Raw genomic sequence first — 19,044 nt, forward strand, 5'->3', positions numbered from 1 at the left:
GGGTCCATCTTCCCTATGTTCAAGGAACCACAGACAAAATTGCTCGGATCCTTAAGAGGTATGATATCCCCTCTACCTTTAGGCCCCTCAACACCATTCGTAAGTCCCTCCGATCGGTGAAAGATCCTGTTGACCCCATGGACATGAAGGGTGTCTACTTGATCCCCTGTTCTTGTGGAACCCCCTACATTGGGGAAACAAGACGCTCCATCCATCAGAGGATAAGCGAACATGCAGCTGACCTAAGACATGGGAGAACCAAGTCTTCAGCGTTAGCAGAGCATGTGGAAAAGACCAAGCATCAGGTTTGTATTGAAGAGGCCAAGGTTGTTGTTAAGATTACTCATTTCCATCATCGCAAATTCAGGGAAGCTATTGAGATTGAAAAAAGGCCTAACAATCTCAATAGAGATGACGGCTGGAAAATCAGTAGCTGTTGGATCCCTGCCTTGTCGTCGTAGTTTTCTGTGTTTCCCCCTGGAGCCTTCCTTTTGGGGTTGTTCCGTTTTGCTCTCTGGCTGGTTTTGGTCTTTCTCCTGTCCCTCCCCTTTTTTGTCGTTCTCTCTTTTTATTTATTTATTCATTTATATACCCTATATTTACAAGTTTTTAAGAGTATTATTATTATTATTATTATCATTATTATTATTATTATTATTATTATTATTTTTATTTTTATATTTTTATTTTTTATTTTTATTTTATTTATTTATTTAGTTATTTATTTATTTATTTATTATTATTTTATTTATTTATTTACTTAGTTATTTATTTATTATTTATATTATTTATTTATTTATTTATTTTGTTTTATTTTATTTTTATTTTTATTTTTATTTTTATTTTTTATTAGTTTTATTATTATTTTTTTTTAATTAATTAAAAAAATTTAATAATTTTTTTTTTTTGTTTTTTTATTTTTTCTTTTTACTTTATTTATTTATTTATTTTTTTATTTTTTTCAACTGTCGTTTACCTAACTTTTATGTAAATTAGTACTTTAATATATATATATATATATAATTTAAATAAATAAATTATATTATAGTTTTTAACCAACCTTTAAAGCATTTTATCTTACCTATTTTAACTTTTTTCCATAAATAATAATATTAATATTAATAATAAATTAATATTGATATTTTGTCTACCAATTTTAATAATATATTAATATCAAGACTATTTTACTAATATAATATTAATTAATAAATCACTGAATTAAACAAAGAATTACTTATATATAATAACACATTAATTTTAATTAAATTAAATATTACCTTTTCTAACTAACCATGTATATTATTTTATTTATTGATATTTTTAACCTTAACTATATATTTTTTAATTGGAATATATATATATATATTAACGAAAATTAGTAAATAAATAAATAAGTGAATTACCTTCTTAAACCAACCCTAATACTATTTTATTTATTTTGAATCCTAACTTTTATTAATAACCTATTATTAGTACTTTAATATATATATACATATATTAACAAATTAATTAATTAATTTTCAAAACTAACCATTAAATAAATATTTTATATTAATATTAAAAATAATAATTAAATAAATTTAATGAACTGTAATTTGACCTGGGTCCGTAGGTCAAAATTAGCCGTTGATCGATTTAGCCGTTGGAATCTCTGCTCAGACTATTTAACATGCCTAGCTGGATCTGTTTCTTCAACTTGTCGTGACAATGAACCACACTGGTTGGTTCGAAATGCGTTGACAAAGGTCTTTCCTCATGTGATTTTCGCCGAAGTTCTGCTTACAACATCAATTATCTCCTTATTCTCTCTAAAATGGCTGCAGAAGAGGAAGATCTCTAGCGAAGGTATCAAGGGCAAGATTGGGATCTGTTTAGTCTTCTTCATGAACCGAGTTCCTCAGGCAGGAGGCCGAGGTCAGTATGGAGGAAGTCTGGGTTTATCTATGAATAATTTTGGGCTCATTTATCATCTTTTTCAGGACCAAGTTAGAGCAGAAAAGGAGCCACACTTGGCAAGGGTTATTGGATGGTGTTTTTGGTATATATTTGTATGGGTCTCCTCTCCAACAGTAAGCCGCACTCCTATTAACATGGTTCAGATAAACCGCAGTACTTGTCACAGAAGGCCGAGAGGTTGGTTGTCATCACAGCTAGGTTGTGGGCCTAGTCTCCATGATCAGGTGAACTGAAGGCTTACACATCACCCCAGATCTACTAACTAAAGTGCACAGAATCTTGTGAAGGAAAGCCACTGCCCTGAAATAAGAACTAAGGGTGAGTAAGTGAGGTGCATCAGCATGAAGTAAAACCTAACCAGAACTCAGTCTTGAAGAGGCAGTTTTCTTGAAGATTAGACAGTGGTACTAATCCTCATATTGACAAATCTATGATTGTACTCTCTCTTCCTCTGCTGAACATTTGATAATAATAATAATAATTATAATTGATCAATGGTTTTCCCCATTCTGGGGTTTTTCCCTGGCTTGTGCCATATCTTTGTGTTCTTTTGACTTGGCTTGTCTTCTGCACTTTCATTTAATGTTCTTTTGTTAGTTACTGATGGTTTATGGTCTAATAGAATTGATAATGAAGTGACTAAATAAAGCAGAGAACATGTTAACTCAAATTTTAACATGGTATCAGAGCTGGGATAAGGACAAGCCCAAGCAAGAGAATGGAAGAAAGCAATCACTCTGTCATGCAGATCTTATGAAGTTATCTTCTGAGGCCAGGTGCAGAATGACTACTCTTATGCTGGAGGCTGAATCTCGGAGATCATTTATGGGCTCAGTTGCAAGCTTCTACTGTGTCGATCCTATTTTATTCTGAGGCGTGAACAATCTCCTATGATGGACAGATCAAAAGGCATACCTGGGCTAAATTGTCTTTCTCTTCTGTGTTGATTTGAGTCTATTCTGAGGTATGTTACTCTGAGTTTTGAGGTTTAATCTTTCATCTTTCCGGAAGGCTCTTCATTGGATAAACACTGCAATTCTGTGATTTATCTCGCACAGCTCAAAGGGTTAATCCTTGATGTCTGCCTGAAGCTCGAACCTGTTTTCTTAAAGTTGTTGCTCTGATGTCTTTTGAGGAGGTTTCCTGAGGCTCAGATCTCTTTTCCTAATAAATTGAGACTGCTTTAAAAGCTACCATTAAGGGTTGTTCTCGGACCTATATCAAGGTCTCATTATGGACATGATTTCTAGTCATAGTATCTGTGACTAGGCTTAAATCTTATCTAAAGAAAGCGAAGATTTTTAAAGGGCATATATTCCCTGATCTGGAGGACTGTGGGCCTAATCTAATAGCCCTCACCAAGCCCAGTTATCTTTCAATCAAATCAGAATTCTGGGTTCAGCATATCACAATTTAAGGGGATCAAATCAAATCAACAGTATTTTCTCAGAAGCCCGAATTTCTGTTTGGAAATATTCCTTCGATTCGTATAGAAAGCAACTATTCAACAATTATGAGCTCTCGACCTGAGTGAAGAAAGTATAATACTTAAGGATTTCTAAGTCTTCATCCTTGATTGAGAAGGAACCCTTACCTCTGCAAATTGAAGGACAAACAAGAAGCCAAGTATCAACTTCTGAAATTTTCTCCAACATTATTTGATCTATTTAATAAGTTTGATTAGAAGAAGGATGTTCCGAGCTTGGTCATACACTGGACATCATCCATCCTCGGCACTTAAGTTTTGTTTTCTGAACTATGAAATCTAAGCACACTTATTGGTGCTTTGTAAAGGTCCGGTACATCTTGTAACACTTCAACTTTTGGAAGGCAGCTTGAAAAGCTACAGACTTCAAGCAGATATTGTCTTTGGTATGACTGAATCATACGCAAGACATGGCATTCAGGTTCAGATTTATGTATTATCATCCCAAACGAGTAAGTTGATTCACATTGTATAGTTATAAGAAGCCATATTGACATTACGTCTTCAGTATACAGTATTCTGGCATTTCATTTACAGTCAGGTTAACATTGGCATCATCTCACATACATACTTACAGTCAACATTAAGAGAAGTATTGGTATGACATACTTGCAGTCCGAGACAGTTATGATATTTTGATAAATTACTGACGACAATATCATATTGAAATTTTGATGTCAAGACTGGTTGTAGGTAGTTTGAATTTCTCTTTTCTCATCATTCAGAAAAGAAGAAGCATTGTTCCATTACTCCAATCTATGACATTCAAACCTCTATCATAAAGAAGAGGGAGTTGAGTCTCCTATACAAAAAGAGAACCTACGACGATGGATCTCCAGTTTTGAACAATAGCATAAAATTATAATTTGAGTACGAGAGGATAGTCACAGCGAAAGGAGGATCACACCTTGTATCTGTGCATAAACCTGGAACAAATCTATAGTCTGATCAAAGCCTATAGCCTGGTGGTGATTTCAGTCCAGCATAAAATTTTCTGAGCATTTTATTATATTTCAGTGCATCATGAAGAGGTGTGTTGCAGGCACATATGCTACAAGGAGTCAAAGATCAGAAGCAATCTTTGTAACCATACTTCCCAGTATTGGAAAGGTCAGATGCATTCACATAAGGTGCCTGGCAACCAATGAAGAAGTGTAAATCCTCTGGAGTAAAGGAACAGATCTAAGGGTGCTCTATGATTGTCTCATCTTCCAATAAGTCTGGTTCTCTTGAAGTATTGTAACTGAGATAGAAGAAATGACAACTGTTGAAGGATAATACCTCTGGAAAGGATCTTTCTCAGTGAAGTCTACAGCTCTAATCTGAGCTTTCTTCAAATTAAAGTCTGAGGTTCTAATCAAAGTTCAAAGACTATTAAAAGGGGCAGTATGAAGAAGCCTAGCACCTGATGGAACCGTGTTAGTAGCATCTTGGAAGTCTGGCCGTTAAGAGAAGTGCATAGCACTTTGAAGCAGTTTCTTGTAACAACCCTTATGTGCAAGAAAACAGAGGTACCTTGAAGAAAGATATGGATGCCTGAATAAGAAATCATGAATTAAGTAATTTGATGATTCAAGGCTAGGTGAACACCTGAAGCAAGGCTTCAGAGGGAGCGACAAAATCCCTGATGACTTTTCCTACCCAATAAATTTTGATAAATTTAAGTTATGTCAGTTGGGTATGATGACTCCGATGATCTCTGTCACCTCAGAAGGATAGGTTGCAGATATCTCGATGTTTATGTATGGACGAGATATGTCAATTAGAGTATAAATATATAGTAACTGATGATGATGATCCTCATGTTTATCAATATAAGAAGAAGTTGACTCTTAAAGTCAAGGTGGAAGACCTTACCATGTTGCATTGTTCCCTGCACTTAAAAGCTGCTGGTCTGCATTCATATATCTTGTGGATCCCTGTTTATGTCTATGGATAAGCCTCATATATTGGACAGTTGTTTGCTGAGATATCCCTGTGACTCTAGTGCACTATCAATCATTGCTAGACTGAAGTCTGTGACTCTAGGAACTCCATTGAGGCTGAATGAATAAAGCAGCCAGCATGGACATCTAAGTAAACTCCACAGCAGCCATTTATGCACACATTGTTGTATATTTCAGAGTAGGATTCAGAAAATCCTGTATTAACAACAGATACCACTTTATATGGTACAGCAAGGGACATTCCTGTTTATGGAAGAACACTACCAGGATTATGGCATGTTTAATTACAAAGTGGATGGATCTTATGATAAGCAGGCTGCCAGATGGACACTTTGCACTCTGGAAAGACAAGCTTAGGCTTGTGGTCTCCCTGAGTAAGAGGGAGTAAGAACAGTTAAATATTTCCTTCATCAGATATGCAAGAAGCAGAGGATAGCCAAGTGCTGCTAAGATCTCTGATGTAAATCAATAAGCTGTGTATACATCTATATGCTGCTAGGAGCTATGAGGCTTTCATTTGACGATCTGATCATCAATATCATCTTCAAGATCTAGTCTTGATTTCCAGAAAGCAGCTTAGCACTATTCCCTTTATGAAAGGATATTTGGTTAAGATGGAACATTAAGCTCTGGGAGCTCCTGAAGACTTGGGGTACTTCTTGAGCTATGAGCGACCATAGGGTGAGTGGTTCACCTTCCCCTATAGGTGTGCGGTGTACAGGGTGAGTGGTTCACCTTCCCCTATGACAGATGACGTGTGTAGGGTGAGTGGTTCACCTTCCCCTGTGACAGATGACATGTGTGTAGGGTGAGTGGTTCACCTTCCCCTACGATTGATGACACATGCATGTAGGGTGAGTGGTTCACTTCCGCTACTATTGATGACAAATGCATAGGATGAGTGGTCCACCTTCTCCTATGGCATATGAACAGGATGAGTGGTTCACCTTCTCCTGCAGATACCCTGTGAGAGATGCATTCAGGCATCTGGTTGTGGACATGTCAGTGGAACGTGGTTCATCATTTCCCCACATGTAGGATGCTCATTCCCTACGATCGATGGTTGACATGTCAGTGGGATGTGGTTCATCCTTTCCCCACAAGTAGGATCCTTCCCACGTTTTATTGGTTGGCATGCATGTAGGATGTGGTTTGTCCTTTCCCTACGTGTGATTGTGATGTGTGATTGTAGGATGTGGTTCGTCCTTTCCCTATGTATGGTTGTGAGCAGGATGTGATACATTCTTTCCCTGCTATTGATTCAATATCATCCTACCCATGTAGTCCAAGACACATGGGAAGTACCTCTCATCTGGCCAATGAGTTGCGAAAAGTGGTTAGGGACCATAGCACTATCAATGGATGCATAGGGTATTGTTGTACTCCCTATGACTAGGATGCATGTTGTTCTTCAACTTGATCTGGGATCAAGTATGATTGAGGTTTTACCTCGGGACTGATTTTTGTCAATAAAGAGTGGTAAAGTCTTGCGACACACTCTCGATCAATTCTTCTTCATAATTACATCAGTGTTCAGCAGAGAAAAGCAGACACGGGATTCAGAGATGACTCATGGTGTCTAGATGGCTTTATGATCAGTGACAGTGGTTGATGGTTTGACAGGTGGAATTCTCACTAGTTGAGAGGGAGTGTTAAAATTGGCAACTAGGGCCAAATTCCACCTTGGTCTGCTCCTTCGAGGAAAATTATTGTGGCATTGAACTCCTCTTTTCGAGAGGTCCAAAATTGACCTTAAGATCATCAAATTTGGATAAGGAAAAATATTTATTTACTGAAAGAAACTCTATAAGTCATGACCTTATTAAGGCAGGAAAAAATGAAAATTTGAATTCAAATTTTCCTCCAAAATGCTAAGGTCGGCTTCACCTCCATAAGGACAAATTTTGATATATAAAGGTGCCCTCCATTCTCATTTGACACATCAATTCTCTCCTTATTCTCTCTGAAATGGCCGCAGAAGAGGAAGCTCTCTAGCGAAGGTATCAAAGGCAAGATTGGGATCTGTTTAGTCTTCTTCATTAGCCGAGTTCCTCAAGCAAGACACTGAGGTCAGTATGGAGGAATTTTGGGTTTATCTATGAATAATTATGGGCTCATTTATAATCTTTTTCAAGACCGAGTTAGAGCAAAAAAGGAGCCGCACTTGGCAAGGGTTATTGGATGTTATTTTTGGTATATATTTGTATGGGTCTCCTCTCCAACAGTAAGCCACACTCCTATTAACATGGTTCAAGATAAACCGCAGTACTTGTCATAGAAGGCCGAGAGTTTGGTTGTCATCACAGCTAGGTCGTGGGCCTAGTCTCCATGATCAGGTGGACTGAAAGGCTTATACATCAGCCCAGATCTACTAACTAAAGTGCACAGAATCTTGTGAAGGAAAGTCGCTACCCCGAAATAAGAACTAAGGGTAAGTGAGTTGCATCAGCATCAAGTAAAACCTAACCAGAACTTAGTCTTGAGGAGGCAGTGATCCTCATATTGACAAATCTATAATTGTACTCTCTCTTCCTCTGTTGAACATGTGATAATAATAATAAGAAGAATTAATCAAGGGATTTCCCCATCTTGGGGTTTTTCCCTGGCTTGTGCTATATCTTTGTGTTCTTTTGGCTTGGCTTGTCTTTTGCACTTTCATTTAATGTTCTTTCGTTAGTTACTGATGGTTTATGGTCTAATAGAATTGAAGATGAAGTTACTAAATAAAGCAGAGAACATGTTAACTCAAATTTTAACAGGTGGTATTGTCACCAATAGGGGTTTTATTTGCACAGTATTTTATCATTGGGGGCTAATGTAGGCCCATAGGCTAATCTGAACTCCTTAGGAGGCTATATATTGATGTTAGATACATTCATTTGGATCATCACTTGACTTGGGATCTCTCTAATCATAGAGAACTTCGCATTTATTCCTTGGGGGATAATTTTTAGAGATGGATGAATTTTGACATATGGATTTGGGCTATTTTTTGTCTTGGAGCTTTGTCTTGCAAATCAAATGTTGGTTGGATATATTATATAACGTTGTAAGTAAATTTTGACGTTGTTATTCTTGTTGTTGCATACTCCTAAAATTAGGGCTAGTTGTTGCATAATTGAAATGTGGAATTAAGCATGTTTTAGCTAATTTAATGAATGGGCCAATGTTATATGAATGAAATGTCCTAGAGATTTATTTGTCTCGATAAGCTTGCATCATTTTGTTTGAAGTATAAATGCTTGAAGGTCACTTCTCTTTTCCTTATCTCAACATTGGATGAAGTTGACTTTTCGGGCCTCTTGATCAAGAGACCAAGTTCTTACACATCATCATCCTTGACTCCATATACCCAAGTGAATTAGGCACTGATCCCTCAAAAAGGGTGATCATTTTAACCCTCTTTTTACCCTTTTCCCTTTTTTTCTAGGTCTAGCCCCATTAGGTCACCTAGGGCATCAATTTCCTGGAAATTGACCCAAGGAAAATTTTTGATCTCCTACAGGCTACTGCACTAGTGGGTCCCCTCCCTATCCTCCAAATTTGAGGCAATTCTAACGTGGAATCTTAGGGAATCCCAAGCCCTAGCTCTAGGATCGAATTTCACCTAGGCATCCCCAAGGCTAGACCTCAACAAGATGAATTCAACCTTTTGAAGTAAACATTCTTGTTCGGTCATTTCTTTTCACCTTGTCCAAGATAAGAGCATCATTGGTTGCTACATTCCATCCTCGAACTTGGATTGGGCCCACTTGGCCCCGTGTGGTCCCATTTTTCAATAAAGATTATTTGTCAAGGACCATTTGGGAATCCAAGTTTCCCAAGGATTATAGGGATTGAGAACCTCATCTATAAGCCTATTCCTTCTCCCTCAACCCTCCAATCCTCGCCCCTTACCCCTGGAAGACCAATTCCCTTGCTTAAAGAGCAAGCAAGTTCCATTCTTCAACTCCATCCTTTGGAAAGGGTTTCTAGGGTCACTTTCCACCTATCCATTGACATATACTTTACAAGTGATCCCTACACTATCGGGACTCCTCCCATCGGTGAAAGTTCGTAAAGAGAAGGGAGACTTAGATGTGGTGACAGTGGGCTAAGCCTCCATTGTTTCCCTTAAACTAGTAGTTTCCCTCTTAGGAACCCCTTTTAGGTCCCCTACTGGTTTGAGTGGTAATAGTCCTTAAGGTACGTATAATTGTTTTTGTACATTTAAAGATGTATTAGGGTTTTGGGACATGTTTGGTTCTAGGGTTTGTTGTTTTCATCTTATTAAAAGTTGTTGGCATCTAGGTTTTTGTAAACCTTTGCTGGTATTTGGAAATCCTAGTCAACAGAGAAACCCTAACCCTAATCAGTTTGTTCCCTCATAAAATCCCTAGCCTTTGGTCTCTAGGGTTTGTAGATAGGCTAGGATGTATGGCAATCCCTAGAAAGGGTGGAATTGGTTTTGAGACTCAAACCCTAGGATTGATGTTTCATAAGGAAACATCAAGGAACTTAGGGTTTGAATCTAAAAACCTTGGGATTTTCCCTCTCTTAGATTTCGTAGAAACCCTGGGTTGTCTAAAATGGTCAAATTTGTGGTACTTGTCGTTAAATGTTCCAGGCATATAATGAAGGAAGAAAAATGAGAAAGATATGTTGATCTTGTCCCATGAGGAGCATGATGAATGGAGGGAATGATAACTTGGTAATCAAGTTGGATCCTTGGGCACTCTGATAAAGGTAGACTCATATAATGGACCATGAATACTAATGAAACTACCATGGTGAGGTAATTCAGATGTCAATATCTCTTGTTGGTTATCTTGTTAACTTGTTGCTTTTGCTACTTGAAAAGATGTTGTAAGTATACATGATAAATGTTGAGGAAAATCTCAACATCTCGTAACCAAGATGTGCTCATCTTGGGATTGAAAGGTAGCAGTGTGAAGATGGTTCTATGATCCATAATGTTGAAAATTCGTAGCTATGGGATGAATTTCCTTGAATAAAATTTCATTTCTGACCTTTATAAAGTGACTTTCTAAAATTAGAAAGTCATCTCTATCTTTGTAACCATGACTTTCCAAAAATAGTAAATCACCTTCCATCAATTCATATTCATATATATATGTTGGAAAAGCACTTGACTTGTCTTTAATCAATCTCAATTGTTTAATTTTTAACTTAATCATCAATATATTTATTATTATTACTATTATCCTCTTTATGATATTATTATATTATTATTAAAAAGAAATCCAAGTCTCTCAATCATGAGACTCAATCATGTCATATGTAACTCCCCTCAATTAATGCATATGTTACTCTCTCTCTCTCTCTTAATGGATTCATTCCTCTCTCTTTAATGCTCTTACGCACCTCATACACTCTCTTACACACTTTAATAACTCATCATAAAAATATTCCTCTTACACCTCCTTAATACATAAGTTACACTTATCTCCTAAATGCATAAGTTACACTCTTCTCCTTTATGGCACAAGTTACACTCCTATTTTTGGCATATGTAACTCCTCCTCAAGGCATAGGAGTTACTCCCTCATGAATTCAACCTCCTTGCTCTTCCGATATATTTGTGCCTGTCATCCTCACTTGATACACTTACCTGTGCTTGTGAAAGGAGAATTCAAACTTGAGAAAGAGTAAGTTGGAGAGTCTGGAGGAAGATAGATAGAGAGAGAGAGAGAGAAGGCTTGAAGAGCAAGAGCAAATCTTGGAGAGCCAAAGTGATTCAGTGTTTGCATCAACTACTGCTATCAGAGATCTTCTTCGGATTTGAGTAAACTTCTTTATTCGCTCATTGTACATTGTATCTCTGCTGAACAACTGATTTCTAATAGAAGAAGAATATGTTGGGTTTTCCCTTATTCATTGACCTAACTTCTATGTGTCTCATAGAGTTCTTGGTTGTTTTCCATTGTGCATATGGTTTATATGGTTTATGTTTTATCTGTAATTACTGAACTTATTTTGCACCATAAAGAAGTTTTGGATTTAAGTGATTGTAACAGCATAGAACATCAAAATTTCAACCCACAAAAAAAGCAAGAAGCATGCTTTGTATAGAGAGATGTGGAGGAAAGAGGGAGCCATGCAAGAACTAATAGTTGGTGTTTTTATGAAAGACAAGGAAGAAGACTTGTAGCTGTTAAGTCGAGAATCTCCTCTAGACTAAAGAGGGAGTAAAAAGAGTCTCCATGAATACGAGCAAGATCTATTCTCTGATTAAAAGGAGAACAGGGATGTCCTCCTTGATTAAGAGGGAGTATGGTTGGACATTGGTTCTCCCTGTGTCGTGTACTAGACTAGGACTAACAATCATAAGTTTAGTGCATGCATCACAGATAGGGAGAATGATAACTTGTTTGGTTCTCCTTGTGTTAAGTACTTTGTTGAAATAGCACTGATGGCCTAGGTCAAGTACTTGAACATGGATAAGGAGAATGTTGGATTGGATAAGCATCTTGGACAGACATTCTTAGAGTCATGAAATCTGATAAATTAGGATGGAGATCCTAAGTCACATGGACTTGGATAAGAATGGTCTGATGGTAGGATTACTCCGGGTATTCTAGGTGGAGTATGTACCATGATGAGGTGGGCATCATATTCTATGGAATGCCTCCCGGCATTGAGCTCTAATCTTGTGAGAGATAGAGTGTACCTATCAAGGCCTTGGGTAATGTCACAATGTTGCTTATGATGAGTGATGCTTATCAATCTGGATCCCTTCTTATGAGAATATTTCAATTTGAGATAGACCTGTTAAGTCATTATGAATACCTCCCTAGTTAAGAGGGAGTGTTGGAAAAGTAACTAGGTCTGGTCTTCATCAATGTCTTTGTATTCATGTCATTATTTATATATGATGTAAAGAAGAAAGAAAATTATCTACTTGTTTATGAAGCATGGGTTTCATGCTTAAGTTATTGGTCAAATAGGTCAAGGCATCCATTGCATGCCTCTAGGATGTTGTTATGAGTCAAAAGAAATCATAGTCAACCTCCAAGATACAAGTCAGTCAAAGAAAGATCTATGGATACACTACAAGTCTGCTTATAAATGCACAACAAGTCGGCCTATGAAAGCACAATCATGTCGGCCTAGTATCCTGTTTAAAGTTGGCCCCTTAATCTAGCTAGAAGAGAAGTATATATAAGAAGGAACACAAATTAGTTCCTGGCTATCTGAAGCTTGTAGAGAAAGATAACAATAAGACAATGTGAAAGATAAGGAAGAATACAGAAGTTTGCTCTTGAACAATAGACTGCTCCCAATCGTATCATAAAGAAGTTTGTCCAGACTAAAAGGCAATCGGAATATTACAAAATGTCTGAGAACAGTAGTTACAGAGGTCTGAGGACTTCACATCACAGTGAGCCGAGGTTGCAGAAGTGTCTCTGAAATCTGAAAACTACAATAAGAAGCAGAGCTCCAAGGACTTGTCATCACAGTGAGCCGAGGTTGCAGAAGCGTCTCTGAAATCTGAAAACTACAGTAAAGCAGAGGTTCAACAAGTTACAAATACAATAGAAGATCCGTAAGGTGCAGTGATCCAGAATTGCAAAAGTCTGTACAGTAAGAAGGTGGCATTCTTTGGTTGACTAAGAGAACTTCCTTCAAAGAATTGACTTGTAGCTAGCAGGTTTGTTCATTGGGTCTTAAAGTTGTCTCACTTTTGATCTAAATTCTAAAAGAAGGAGATTGCTTGGGATTTCCCCAAGAAGTGGGGTCTTTCCCTGGTGTGGAGGCTACATTGGTATCTTTGTCTCTTATATTTACTTTTCTGGTAATTGCTTGATGAAAGAGAACTAAAATAATAAATAAAAAAACAACTAACTTCATAACTAATTATCAAGGAGAAACTACATTTTCCCTGGTTTTCCTACAAGACCTTATGAAAATCTAGTTTATAGTAGTAAGCAAAATACATTCCAGGTAGTCATAAAATACAAACAATAATGTACTTTAGATTGTAGACCATCCTAACTTGTGCAAGGATAATTTTTAGGGCTTTAAAAGATATTCAACTTTAATATCATTACGATAATTACAATATTATTTGGGCCTTAAAATATGTTCTATTTTTAAACTTTTTATATAATGATGACAAATTTCCTTCATTAATGTGAACTTTGGCTTAGAATATTTAGGCCTTCTAGACTCTGCCTATATTATATCTCAATTAGTAGACCTCATATCAATCACACTGAGCAATAATCATTGAGTATCATGTAGGTGATCTTTGGGAAGCATCCCTTGTGGTTGAATACCACTAAAGAGTAGGAGAAAAGTTGTTGAGGTGATAGTGGCAATTGATTCTCATGTTGCCCTAAGGTCTGGATCTTCCTAGTGGGGTTTTGCACTAGACTTGCTTGATTTTGCAGCAATAGTTTCTTGCTTCTACATGTCCATTTCTCTGTGACGTTTCGGATATGAGTGTTTATCATATATAATGTAAATATTTAGATTATTAGTTCTATTAATATTTATCTTGATTATTAGATTATTGTTTTAGGTTTTATTAATTAAGTTTTCTTAGCCGACTTTTTAGTTTTGACTGATTTCTTCCTTTTAGTTTATTTATTCCTCCACCTTGCCTCATCTTTGTTCAATCATTGTCCTGAAGGTGGATCCTCTTTTGGATTTGAAATGTCAACAACTCTCGAATATCACTGTGGAAAATATGAACTCTCTATCTACAATGATAAGGTAAATGAGACCATTTAACAGCCAAAAAAAAGGTCCTTCAATGGATAATTGACAAACAAAGCAAGACCTTAAAATAGACACCAAGGGTTTGGGGTTTTTAATGGACTTTTGTGGTGAAATCATGCATAAACAACAAATAAATGGTGATGCGAGCCCTAAAAAGGAGGGTTTTAACATGCAATAAAGCTAGATTTTGGTTCTATATAATTATCGAGTGCAATTCCTACTTTAAAAGGAGGAGAAATTTAATAAATAAGGAGGCTAATCAACACTTTAATGACTCGTGCCTTTTCCTAAATTAGTTTGGAGTCTTCTAGAGTAAAAATCAATGAGAACAGCATTGTTGGAGTAAAGGGGGATGACTAGGGCATCCACTTTTAAAACCCTAACAATTTTACTTGTGAGGGGAGACATTAACTTTTAAGGAATGCACACTCGGAGTTTCCTTAAAGGTTTCTAGGAAAACAATTTGTCAATTTTCCATGTCATAAAGGAGCAAAATTTCAGGATAGATTTAACAATTATATCATGGGACAAAATAGAAACCTTACTACACAAATACAATCTGCAAAATATGGAAAATATGGAAAATATGGAAAATATGCATTATAATTATAAAATTCTCCAAAAGAAACACTTCAATCAATCCCACGAAAACGTCCCCAAGAGAACTCGCACCATGAACAGATTACATTTCTGCCCCAAAATAGAGGAGTGATAAATGTGTGATGGTGAAAAGAGAAATAAGGCCTCCTCTATTTATATGAGGACCAGCTTCCCTTATTTCCTCTAGTTTTACAAGCAAGCCCTAAAACAAGTTTGCTTAAGTGTTCAACAAGTGTGAGGTCACAAGCCGACCTCAATATAGCTCAAAGACATAACAATAAATGCCAAAACAGCCCAGATGTGTGGGAAATTATGCCCTCCATTATGACATCAACCTCCATAAATGCTTAATATGCCGCAAACAAGTGACAAATGGATCATGAATGCTCTATACTCCAAGGAAAACTCATGGTACAATGGGTATGCCTCCAAAAGTGCCTTCAAAACCATGATTTCATCACCATTGTGCCTTATGTCACCCTTCTAGGGGCAAAAGGAGTGATGTGGCACCATTATGCTCAAGCGTTGGCAGCCTAAAGTGATGTGCATGCCCTCCCATGTCATCTCAAGAATAATCAATTCTCATCTGAGCCTTGGAACAAGAAACACCCATCAAACAATGTGAAGGCTAGTCGGGGGATGTTCTGTGTCCATATGGGCACATCATCAATAAGTCCAGTATGAAACCATCAATGGCTCAATGTTTCAACACCTGGGGTACTCCTATGAGTCAAGTATATACCATGTGGAATCATCTCATAGCCCAACGCTCATCTCTGGAGAGGCAACAGAGCATCATAAAGGTCTGAACTACTCTCGGAAGGTGTACAATGACCTCTAGAGTGTTGTTGAATGGGATAAAGACCAACTCTCAAGGGGTCTCTACTACTGTGACAATGTCACCTATCATAAAACCTCTCAAGATCAAGTGAAATCAACAATCATTCAAGACAATAACCACTAACGCATCATAGTGGACCATAACTACTATTAGGGCCTGTTGAAATTTTGATGTTCTATGCTGTTACAATCACTTAAATCCAAAACTTCTTTATTCTGCAAAATAAGTTAAGTAATTGTACATAGAACATAAACCATTATTACAAACCATATGCACAACAAAAGACAACCAAGAACTTAACGAGACACAAAGAAGTTAGGTCGATGTCTAGGGCAAAACCCACATGAGGAAACCATATTCTTCTTCTATTAGAAATCAATTGTTCAACAGAGATACAAAGTACAATGAGAGAATGAAGAAGTTCACCCAAATCTGAAGAAGATCTCTGATAGCAGTAGTTGATGCAAACACTGAATCACTTTGGCTCTCCAAGATCTACTCTTGCTCTTCAAGACTCTCTTTCTCTCTCTCTCTCAATCTTCCTCTAGACTCTCCAACTCTCTCTTTCTCAAGTTTGAATTCTCCTTTCACAAGCACAAGTGTATCAAGTGAGGATGAGAGGCACAAATATATAGGAAGAGCAAGGAGGTCGAATTCATGAAGGAGTAACTCCTATGCCTTGAGGAGGAGTTACATATGCCAAAATAGGAGTGTAACTTATGCCATAAAGGAGAGGAGTGTAACTTATGCATTTAGGAAAGAAGTGTAACTTATGCATTAAAGAAGTGTAAGAGGAATATTTTTATGACGAGTCATTAAAGTGTGTAAGAGAGTGTAAGAGGTGTGTAAGAGCATTCAAGAGAGAGAGGAATGAATCCATTAAGAGAGAGAGAAACATATGCATTAATTGAGGCGAGCCACATATTAGGTGGGCAGACTACCTATGGTTTTAGGCATGATGGTTTTCTGCCCATAGTATTCTGTAGATCCGGTCAAGGGAACTACGGTTATGTTCTAATCCAGGGTTAATGGATTGGGCTTTATGGATGCTTCGGCATGTATACATATGTATTGTAACCTAAGTTGCAGGAAACGTTGCCTAGGGGTTCGTTTCCGGCCGGAAACGAAACGGAAACGCGTTTCGGCGTACCGTAAGGCCTGGAAACGCGTTTCCGGCTGTACGGGCACGTTTCCCGAAATGGAAACGTGCCCGTACGGCCGGAAACGCGTTTCCAGGCCGTACGGGCCCCGTTTCCCCAAAAAAATGACTTGTTTTTTAAATTTTTTTTTTTCTAATTAGTTTTTAAATTTTTTTAGGGTTTCTAAGCTGTTCTAGAAACCATTTCTAAAGTTATAAAAGAGCAGTGCCTCTCATTCTCTTATCACACTATTCAGCAAGGAGTTTCTCTTGGAGATTGGCAGTTGTTTCAGTAGCTGGTGTTTTGAGCAGTGAGCAAAGTAGATTTCAGCAGCGGGAGAAAGAGATTTCAGTAGCAAGAGAAGGAGATTTCAGCAGGAGATTTCTGTAGCAGCAGATTTGGCTCAGCTACAGCCATGTTTCTCTTCTCTTTTCTGGCATTTCCGGGTAGTTTCAACCACAGAAAATTAATTTGGGTAAGCCACATTCATTTTGTTAGTTTTTTCTTACTATTTCTTCAATTTTTCTAGGGTTTATGAAGCTAAATTGCTGAAAAACGTTTTTTATTTATAGATTTGTTTTTTAAATTTATTTTTGCAGCAGATTTGGCTCAGCTACAGCCATATTTCTCCTCTTTTCTGGCATTTTAGGGTAGATTCAGCCACAGATAATTAATTTGGGTAAGCCACATTCATTTCTTAGTTTTTTTCTTACTATTTCTTTAATTTTTCTAGGGTTTATACAGCCAAAAATATGAAAAACGTTTTTATTATTTACAGATTTGTTTTTTTAATTTATTTTTGCAGCAATGGCTTCCAGCCAAAGTGCAGCTGCAACTTCAAACCCTAGGGCCAACCCAAGGGCTGAATATTATCCTCTTTGGAGGCATGTGACGAAGCTTCAAAAATGTGGAGGTGGTGGCTCATGGGAATGGCGATGCACTCTTTGCAATAATACGTACAAGGGCTCCTACCCAAGAGTGAAGGCGCATCTGTTGCATGGAGGAGGACAAGGGATTCTGGGTTGCACAAAAACATCAGATCCGTTGGTAAGGAGGGCATATCAAAGAGAGCAAGATGAGGCGGATGGTACTAAGAGAAGGCATGATGAGCATACTCAGGCTACATCTAACATTGAGCCAAGGATTGTAGTTGAAGCAAGAAAGAGGAGAGCTGGTCACACTCAAGAACATGAACAAGCAGCACCCAAACATACCAGAGGCTCAGGGGCATCCCAATCAGTTCAGGATAGCAGAATTGCTAGATTGGTGAATGTGCAAGCAAGAGAAGAAGCTAATTCCAGAGTGGCCAGGTGCATTTATGCATGTGGTATCCCATTCAATGTTGTTCGCTCTCCTTACTGGCAAGATATGATAAGGGCAGTTAACAAAGCTCCTCAAGGGTACAAGGGGCCCAACTATGAGAAAGTCAGAACCCAGCTTCTCAAAAATGAGAAGGAACTTGTGGAGGATGTTTTAGCTCCAATTCGTTCTTCCTGGAGTAGCTCTGGGGTTACCATAGTCTCAGATGGTTGGACAGATATGAGGCGCAGACCATTGATAAATATCATTGCCACTTCCCCCAAAGGAGCAATGTTTATCAAGGCAGAAGACTGCTCAGGAGAGGTGAAAGATGCACAGTTCATTGCTGATGTTATTATAAAAGCTATTGAACAAATAGGGGCTAACAGGGTGGTGCAAGTTATCACGGATAATGCACTAGTTTGCAAAGCTGCAGGTTTAATTATTGAGGGGAGGTATGACCACATCTTTTGGACACCATGCATTGTCCATAATCTGAATCTGATCTTAGAGGAGATCGACAACAAAGTTTCCTGGATAAAGGAAGTCACAGGGGAAGCAAGGGAGATTATCAAATTCATCACCAACCACCACCAGTCTCAGGCCATATTTCGAGAGTACTCCAAATTGGAGTTGTTAAAAGTTGCTGAGACAAGATATGCCTCAAACTTCGTGATGTTGCGCCGCCTTGTTGAGGTTAAGCATGCATTAGTTTCTATGGTGGTGAGTCAACTTTGGATTGAGTGGAGACAAGCAGATTCAGAGCGGGGATCTATGGTGCGTAGATTGTGCCTTGATGAGGATTGGTGGAGCAAGGTAGATTTCTTGCTAAAGTTCACAACCCTTGCATTTGAGCTTCTCCGGAGTGCTGACACTGACCAACCTTTCTTGGGAGAGGTATATGATGGCATGGATTCCATGGTTGAGAAAACTATGGAAATCATTTCGCAGGAGTCTCCACAACTTCTATTTGTTGATGATCATTTTGCTGGTTTGATCAAGAAAATCATTGTTGACAGGTGGAACAATTTCAATACACCATTGCACACTTTA

At 37.6% G+C, this 19,044-nt stretch overlaps 1 protein-coding gene across 2 annotated transcripts in view; it reads right to left on the minus strand.

Moving 5' to 3' along the window:
- The window catches only part of ARP (apurinic endonuclease-redox protein), a 197,351-nt gene that overhangs the window by 16,270 nt on the left and 162,037 nt on the right, over nucleotides 1–19,044 (minus strand). Inside the window, exon 11 of one of the 2 annotated variants that reach the window (XM_089386335.1) lies at nucleotides 12,765–12,886. The exons of the other annotated variant lie outside the window; for it this stretch is intronic. Coding sequence (XP_089242461.1) covers nucleotides 12,843–12,886 — 44 coding nt within the window. The 3' untranslated portion in view covers nucleotides 12,765–12,842. Of the gene's footprint in view, nucleotides 1–12,764; nucleotides 12,887–19,044 lie in introns of those variants that run through there. 2 annotated transcript variants of the gene reach the window in all.

This window comes from Pinus tabuliformis, chromosome Q, assembly GCF_031772625.1.
Source record: "Pinus tabuliformis cultivar Carrire ecotype Pingquan chromosome Q, CPIR1, whole genome shotgun sequence".
In the NCBI taxonomy this organism is placed as follows: domain Eukaryota; kingdom Viridiplantae; phylum Streptophyta; class Pinopsida; order Pinales; family Pinaceae; genus Pinus; species Pinus tabuliformis.